Source organism: Solanum stenotomum, unplaced genomic scaffold, assembly GCF_019186545.1.
Source record: "Solanum stenotomum isolate F172 unplaced genomic scaffold, ASM1918654v1 scaffold29099, whole genome shotgun sequence".
Lineage (NCBI taxonomy): Eukaryota > Viridiplantae > Streptophyta > Magnoliopsida > Solanales > Solanaceae > Solanum > Solanum stenotomum.
The window spans coordinates 27,056-36,313 of record NW_026030309.1 but is presented as its reverse complement, the minus strand read 5'-3'; the positions used below and the strand labels follow the sequence as shown (position 1 = coordinate 36,313).

At 32.2% G+C, this 9,258-nt stretch overlaps 1 protein-coding gene and 1 pseudogene across 1 annotated transcript; both read left to right on the top strand.

Annotated features, from left to right (window-relative positions):
• Positions 1 to 2,815: 2,815 nt before the first annotated feature.
• Positions 2,816 to 5,539, top strand: LOC125851729 (putative late blight resistance protein homolog R1A-10). The gene is made up of 2 exons (XM_049531478.1): positions 2,816 to 3,033; positions 3,125 to 5,539. Exons 1-2 carry the CDS (start codon positions 2,857 to 2,859, stop codon positions 5,537 to 5,539), a joined length of 2,592 nt encoding a protein of 863 aa, XP_049387435.1. The 5' UTR covers positions 2,816 to 2,856.
• A 735-nt stretch (positions 5,540 to 6,274) lies between these two features.
• LOC125851727 (uncharacterized) lies at positions 6,275 to 8,522 on the top strand (annotated as a pseudogene).
• Positions 8,523 to 9,258: the final 736 nt, after the last annotated feature.

The following is a 9,258-nucleotide window of genomic DNA, read 5'->3' as shown; positions in this document are numbered from 1 at the left end:
GTGAGTATCTTTGTTTTGGTATTATGAAGTGGGCTGGGAATATTAGGGGCTGATGATTGGAATTGATTTGGGCCAAGAGTAATGGGCCAAGATTTGGTTCAAGATTGGAGGTGTAAATTGGTTAGGGCTTGAGATTTAAAAAATAGCCAATTTGAGTTTAATTTAGAAAATTTGATTGAAACTTAAACAAGACGAATTAATATTAATTAATTAACGAGCTTCTTAATCTTAACGAAATAAAATAATTAACTTAATTATAAACTAAATAATTCAAAATTAAAACCATAATTTAAACTAAACTAATTTAATAAAATATTTAACTAAAAAATAAAACTTTTTGAGATGATTTTCAAATATTCATAAATTGACATAATTATATAAAAACACATAAATTATTTAAAAATTATAAAAATGATACAACTTATTTAAAATAACTTGAAAACTATATTATTATTTTTGAAATTTTATAAAACTAATTATTTTAAATCGTTTGAAATTGAAGAAGCTCAATGATTAATATACAATGTGGAGGTCCAAAATTGGGTGTCAACAGTCACATGACATACTTTTGCAAAAGATGTTTCTTTTTGGCAAAACGAATGAGGCTTGCTAAGCTGTACTCCCCCTTATTTGCTTACAACATGACTTGAACCCTCGACCAATATAATTGGTTAGACGTGGAGGTGTTTCATCAACTGAGCAAGTCTCTCTCGTCTTCCCAAATATATTCTCTATATATAATATAATGTTTAGTCGTATAGTTTATTCCTATTTTTGAGTGGTATTCGAACAATTTTTGCAGCTGGGATAAGAAACCTTTACGGAATGGTCGTGTGATGGAGGTATCTCGTAGAGCTTCGATGCTTTTCACAGATGCACTTGTGGGGTTTGGAAAAGATCCCTCCATGTAAATTGCAGTGCACTGTTTATAAGTGTTTGAGGATGTAATTTTTTTTTCACTCTGATTAAATATGTTGAAGTAAAGTCACTTGTTGATCCTCCATTTATAGAGTGATAGAGTCATCTCGTCAAATGTCAAGAATTGAATGGCAAGGCACAATTCTTATGAGTTCTTCTCACGATTTTTGTGCAGTTGAAGCATGCAGACAGAGCAAACACATTTTGCACTATTATTTTTAATAATAGGCATTAATATGAAGAAATTAATATAAAGAAGGGAAAGGATAATAATTAACTTTTTGGGATTATGAGAATGAAGAGTCGCTTGGCATGGTACGGTATAAAAATAGTACCGAATAAGATATATGTATTAGTAAAGTTGGTCATGCTTAGATTATTTAAAAAATTGTGGTTGAAAAATGAGAGGAACCCTTCTATTTATAGTCAACAAAGGGTAGTATGAACAAGTGTTTTTTGTGTCTTATCTGAAAAGTCATGACCTTTCCGAGAAGTCACAACCCTTTGAAAAAGTCACAACTTATCATAAAAGTCACAACACTCACCGAAAAAGTCACTACCTAAGTTAGGGATATTATAGTAATTTAACATTCAAGTTAGGAATTCATGTTTTTAAGGTAATATAGATATAGATATGACATAATACATAAATATGCCCTTTAACCTGGCTTCAAATCACATTTATGCCCTTCAACTTTGGGTGTGCACAAGTAGACACTACTTGTATAAAATTTAACAAATATACACACATGTCCTACATGGCATCCTACATGTCATTTTTTGTCCTACGTGGTGTCCTACATGTATTGTGCCTTGTAGGACTCGTGTGTTTACTTGTTCTACTTTATATAAATTTAAGTGTTTACTTGTACATATCCAAAGTTGGGGACATAAACGTAAAATGAAACCAAGTTAAAGGGCACATTTATGTATTATGCCTATAGATATAAATTGATAACTTTGATATTACTAATACTATGTGTCTGTATTAGTTATACACTCTATAATATTGAATTAAATGTACTCCCTCTATCTCTAATTACTGGTCTACTTTTCCCTTTTTACTTTCCGTAACTACTTGTCCATTTTGACAAATCAAGAAAAGACAAAATATTTTTCTCTATTATACCCTCAATTTATTAGTTTGAAAAATGTAGAACTCTGTGAAAATCTTAAGTTTTTAATTAATTCACTTCATAATTAATAGATGTATAATGATAAACTCACTATATCAATTATTAATTTCTTAATAGGTGTATCAATTTATAAGTGGACAGGCAATTAGGAGTAGAGTAAGTATTAGTTATATAAGGGCATCTCCAACCCTACACTCTATTTTACTCTCCATTTTCAGACAATCAACTCCAACTCAATTCTCCATTTTACTCTCTAAAAAAGAATCTTCTGCTCTCTCATTAATATTATATTATATATTATTATTTCTATTTCATTTTTGTTTTCTTATTCCATAATATAAATCTTTTCTTACTTTTTTTCCGAATAATCATCCTATATAATTTCATGTAATATAAAATCTTAATTTTTTGAATTTTTTATTTAATATTAAATTATATTTTATTCTAAATTTCTAAAGAACAACTACGAATAATTGAAAAAAGAAATCAACAAGCACAACCGCAATCACAACCACAACTTCTCTAAATCATACACTAATTCCTTTTTTGAATATCGTTAAATCTAGAAACGACCTACCGGATTACTAAATTATTGTTGTGATTTTTATATAAAGGATGGGCTACTGGCTAGATTGGTTTTATATAAAAATAATTTTTTTTTAAAAAATTGAAGGTCAGGTATATATGGACCATTCTAAAGCACACATTTCTTATCCTCTTCAGTGTGCAAAAGGTTAAAGAAAAGAGTTAATCATTTGCACAAAACAAAGCTACTGAAGCAGGTAGATTAAATCCTTTAGAAATGGCTTATGCTGCTCTTTCTTCACTTATGTATACATTGGAACAACTCCTGAAACCTAATCACTCTTTGGTTTGTCGATGCTGTACACAACAACATGTCGAATCTCTCTATCAAAATCTTTCTGCTCTGCAAGTTTTCCTTGACGATACTACCACAAAGGATATTGAAACTCTTAAGGTATGTAATTCATTACTATGGTTATCTAAATCTTACTGATCTTAAATAAAAAAATTTAATATTAATTAATTTATCAATTTTCAATTTCAAGATTATAGAAAAGAAGATCAGAAATGTAGTATACAAAGCAGAAGATAGAGTTGATTCAACTCTAAGAAACATCATTCTAGCAGATCGCGAGGACAAACGGCAAAAGGCGTGTAGATCCTTTCATGAAGAACTGTTGAAAGTGGAAGAACAAGTTTATTTTCTCAACAAAGAGGTGATGCTGATCGAGTTTAACAAGCATGGAAGCAAATCTGCAGAATTAGCAAGAATTTCCTCCTCACTAGAAAAAAGTACAATTGAGGAAAATACTATTGTTGGGATGGAGGATGACTTTAACACCTTACTTGATCGCCTCACTGCCCAAACGAAGAAGTTAACTGTCATACCAATTTTTGGTATGGGCGGTATAGGTAAGACAACTCTTGCCAGAAAAGTTTATGATGATTCATACATTCGTTCTCGATTTGATAAACATGCATGGGTCACTATCTCCCAAGAATTCAATCAGAGACAAATGCTTCTTGAACTTGTCTCTTCAATTACTGGAAGCAAGCAAGTAACAAGCGATGATCAACTAATGGAGATTGTGTATAGAGGCCTGAAGGGTAGGAGATTTCTAATTGTCATAGATGATATTTGGAGTACAACGACTTGGGACCAAATGCAAAGAACATTTCCAAATGATGACAATAGAAGCCGAATTCTATTAACCACTCGGCTCAAGTATGTTGCTGATTATGTCAGTTGTCCTGATTTTCCGCCTCATAGGAAGTCTTTTCTAAGTCTAAATGATAGTTGGAATCTATTCACCGAAAAATTATTCAAAAACGATCCATGTCCTCCTTTACTTGTAGAAATAGGGAAGCATATTGTACGACAATGTCAAGGATTACCTCTCTCAATTGTTGTAGTTGCTGGACTTCTTGTAAAAATGGAGTTAACGCATGACAATTGGAAGAAGGTTGAGGAAAATCTGAACTCATTCTTTGGTACAGTATCCGAACGATGCCAATCAATTCTTTCTTTGAGCTACAACTACTTGCCCCAATATTTGAGGGCTTGTTTTCTCTACATTGGAGGTTTTCCGGAAGACAGAGAAATCAATGTTTCCGAGTTGATTAGGCTATGGATTGCTGAGCAATTCGTAAAGGCAAGAAACAATAAAAGGTTAGAAGTGGTGGCAGAGGAATATCTACAAGAGCTAATTGATAGAAGTCTAATTTTGATTGATACATTAACGGCTAATGGAAGGATGAAAACTTTCAAAATTCATGATCTTCTTCGCCAACTATGCCTAGGTGAAACTCATACTGAAAATGTTGTGAATGGGAATGTTCTCGTAGCCATAGATGATCAACGTCGAGTGATCCTTCTGTCTATACTTGAAGAGAAGCAAGTTTATCCTCCAATGCATATCAATGGTATAGCTCGCACCTTTATTTCAATGCAATATTTTCAGTACCCCAATATTCCAGGAGGGATTTGTTCCATTTTTTCAGAGTTCAAGTTGCTTAAGGTGTTGGACGTATTAACAGTTTTGTTAGATTTCTCTAGTGTAATACCTGAGCTTGTACATTTGAGATATGTTGCTGCAAGAATTGAGGAAGGTCTTTCACTAGACAAATTGAGAAATCTACAGACCATAATTCTTCGAAGAAATAAGGGTATCAACATCATAGTGGGGGAGCAGCCAGTAGATATCTGGAGATTGTCAGAGCTAAGACATTTGGATATCAGCTGGCCACTATGTATATCTAATCCTCTTGAGGCAGAAAATCCTTTGTTTCTCAATAACTTGAAAAATCTTTTTCTCTATAACTCTCCTTTTGTTGTGGAAATCATAGGAAGAACTCCCAATCTAAAAAAGCTAAACATCATAGATAATTCTTATCATCTTGACTGGCCTGCAATTCTTGATTCTCTAATTCTTCTAGAGGATCTGGAGATGCTACTCATAAATCTGCAGAGCATTGACCTGAACATTTTCTCTGGAGATATTTTGTCTTGTAAAATCAAGAAATTAAGTCCTAATATCAAGAAATTGATATTATATGGTACTTATATACCATGGGAAGTTGTAAATTTGCTGGCTAATTTACCCAATCTTGAGGTGATGAAAGGGGAGTGTGCATTTTCTGGAACAAATTGGAAAGTAGATGAAGATATTGTGTTTCGCAAATTAAAATATCTATTAATTGGTGAAGAAGCAGATCTGGAAAGGTGGGAAGCTGGTAGTGATAATTTTCCGATGCTTGAGCAACTAATACTTTATGGGTTGTATAAACTGGAGGAGATTCCGGAGAGTATTGGAGATATAATGACACTAAAATTGATCAAAATAGATGATTGCAGCTCTTCTGTAGAGAATAGTGCTAAGAGAATTCAAGAAGAGCAAGAGAACTTGGGAAATTATGAGCTTCAACTTCAAATTACTGGAGGAGATTCCGAAGAGTATTGAAGGTATGTTCATTTCCATCTTTCATTATTATCTTCTTCCTATTTTGTTTTCACCTGCTAAAAAAGGCTTGTAAACTTGAAACATTTTATTAACATCTTGTTTGGATGGTTGTTACGTTGTATTATATTGTTAGTCTAAATACAATGTTTGTATTGATTGTTACTTAAGTTCTATAGTATCGTATCGTTTAAACCCATCATTAGGTAGTGACGAAAAAGGGCACCCCATGAAATTTACAATTGCACAGAGTTTGATAGATTGTTTTATTTTTGAGTTTAACTAATATCCACAGTCAATGAAAACTTCATTTACACAAGCAGCTAATATTAAGAGGTAATAAGTTTATTTTGCTGATTTCTTCCAAGGTTGATGCTGCTAATTGATTCAAATTCGATGGTGTAAACAACAATTAAGTAGAAATTGACATCACTGAAAAAACATACATTATTGAATCCTTCGTAACTTTGGTAATAAATTCATAATGCTAAAAAAAAAAAAATGTAGAGTAAATATTGAGTTCTAGTTGCCTTCTAAGTATCATAAGTAAAAGGCATAGTGCATAAATATGTATTTTAATTTGGTTTCAGCTGACATCTACACCCTTCAACTTTGACTGTGCACAAGTAAACACTTAATCTACCAAAGGTATTTCTTGTTAAAAAGTTTAATTTTGTTAATCTGTGGTGTATTTCTCAATTATTTTTGGGAATTGTGTATTAGGAATGAAGGATGAAGAAAGCGAAGGGTACTTGAAGGATCATGCTCATGACAAGCTTTCTGCAAATAAATTTCAGATATTCATCTCGAGCCAAGGCACAAGATTTTGAGATTTATGCTCCAAATGCAACATTTGAAGATCCCCTTGTGCGTGCAGAGGGGTATTTAACTTGTCTATCTTATAGTAGCCTTGTTTAGTAGTAGAGAAACTGTTGCACTTTGACAAGTGCCGTCGGCAGCAGAATTTGTCAAGCACTAAGTAACTCGACCCTTTTATGCTTAACTGATGCTCAAGTTTACAAGAGAAATGGGACCTGAACATTCTTGTTATATTAGAAATGAGGAGCAAACAAGAAACTAATTTCAGTCATAAATGGCTTTGTCATGCTTTCTTTAGTATTATGTCTCGACTTCTTCACTCCCGTTGTTTTGTTTTTCCCAAACTGCTTTATAATGCTTTACTTGAGCCAAGGGTCTATCAGAAACAACCTCTTTACCTCCCAAGGTACAGGTAAAGTCTACTATGTACACACTACTCTCCTGAGACCCCAGTTGTGGGATTGAATTGAGAGGTTCTAAGTAAAAATTCAGAGTAATGCTTGCTTTTTGTTGTCTTCCTTCCACGCGTCTAGTAATTAGCTTGTTCCTTTCAATTCTACTTCCATTCATATATATTAGTAAGGCTGATTATGAATTTTACTGTTGATTGCAGGGTAAAGCAGATCAAATCGTCATTTTATTCGCTGGGGAAGGTCTAAATAATTTACTTCTTGCTAAGTCTCCTATTTCATACTAGTCTCCTACTATGCTAGATTGATACACTTCATTGTGGAAAGGAAAAAAAAAAGATATAGGCAAGAACCATTTGGAAAATCGCATAGCGTGATGCAGTTTTAAAATCAGTTTTGCTTCTAAAATATGGATATCATAACTCATTTCTTGTAAAGAAATACATCACGAAAATATCTAAGGTTCCCAGCATAATCTCCGTTGTATGTTGAGAGATTGTAACTACTATGGTTTACGTCAAAAGTTCTTAGCCAACCCTTTCTTCTTAAAGTTAATCAATTTATTACTATATTATGTCTTCCTTTAGGCTTGGGATTGTTGTGTATGAATAATTTCAAACTGTTACTTTTTGTACATTTCAGGTGTTCAGTGAGTCTAGAATCGTGGAGTACAACATCACACAAAAAGAAATTTCTCCTGGAAATAAAGAGGTTTAAGATACATCCATCCTCTTGCATCTTCTTTTCACTTTGTTTATTCTCTGCTTTAGAACTTTGACATTAAGGTTGATGGCTTCAGATTTTAATTGAAAACAAACAATATTACAAGTTCTTGGGGAAAGACATTCATATAATATCACTAATCAAGTTGTACACGGAAGGAGGAAAGGTTGTTCATCATGAAGACTGGTAGTATATATTTCACATCAAGAATACTTGTTGAATTTGTAGTTCAACAAGGAAAATGTTAAGCATTTCTCTTGGTTTCTCGCCATGACATCCTAACGTTATTTTCAGTTTGTGTAAATGTAAGAGGCAAGTAACACTTTGTTCGCCATAGTTTACTTCTTTAAGTATGTTCAAATTCTGTGCAACTTCACATGTTTGATAAACTTAATCCTAAAGTAGTACAAATTCAAGGTTGCTTAATGCCACTTTTAGCTATATCTGTGTTCTTGTCGAATGACACAATTTTGCCAAAAGATGTTTCATTTTTGGCAAAAGGAGAAATTCTTGCTAAGCTGTGTTCTCCCTCATTGTTAACGAATGAGGCTTGCTAAGCTGTACTCCCTCTTTGCTACAACATGACTTGAAGCCTCGACCAATATAATTGGTTAGAGGTGGAGGTGTTTCACTAACTGACCAAGCCTCACTCATCTTGCCAAATATATTTTATATGTATAATAATATCATATTTGGTTGTTTAATTAATTCCTGTTTTTTTTGAATGTTTTGCAAACAATGTTTGCAGCTAGGATAAGAAACCTTTACGGAATAGGGAGACAGTGAAGGTACCACTTGCTGGATGTATGACTGAGGTATCTCGTAGAACTTCAATGCTTTTAACACATGCTTTAATGGGGTTTGGAAAAGATCCCTCCATGTAAATTGCAGTGATTTGTTTTTAAGTGTTTCAATTAGTTGTTACCATATTGTAAGAAATACATATGTTTTCTTGAAAATAGGAAAAATTGTATGAAATAGCAAATATTTAATTAAAATATTAAATGCTATAGCCACAGTTTATTTTATTTGTAATTTGCAGTAAACATTTCATTTTTTTGCCATCTGGCGGGACCCATTCAGAAGGCATATTAGCATATACGAATTCCCTTTATACAATTATGTGTTGTATAAAAATTAATTATATATATTAGTATATCATTTGTTTGTATATAATTTGTTGTTTGTATTTGTGTCAAAGTTATACATAACAAGACATGTCTGTATAATCTCTTTATGTATATATGTAGTAATTTTGTTTATATACAATTACTATTTTTTTTAATTTGTTTATAAAAATTCAATTTGTTTGTATATTTTCCGTAATTATACATAACAAGACATGTTTGTATAATCTCTTTATGTATATTTGCAGTAATTTTGTTTATATACAATTACTATGTTTTAGTTTGTATATAGATCAATTTACAGATTACCGAAATATACAGATCAAGACATGGCAGGTTTTTATGTATAAGTATACCGAAATATACAAATACAGATTTTTATGTATATGTACACCGAAATATACAGATTAATAGCCATAGCAAACATAAAGTTTGCTATGGTGCGCAATTATGCAAACTATTATAACATACAAATATGATTTTTATGTTTGTTAAACCTAAAATTTACTCTTGAAAATATGTAAAGATAATTATTGAGTTGATCCATTTGGGCCTCTCCATAGACAATTTTTATCCTATTATTTAAGTTATATTTAAATTTTAGCCAGTATTACTACACTTGGGATAAAACTTGTGTGCTGCT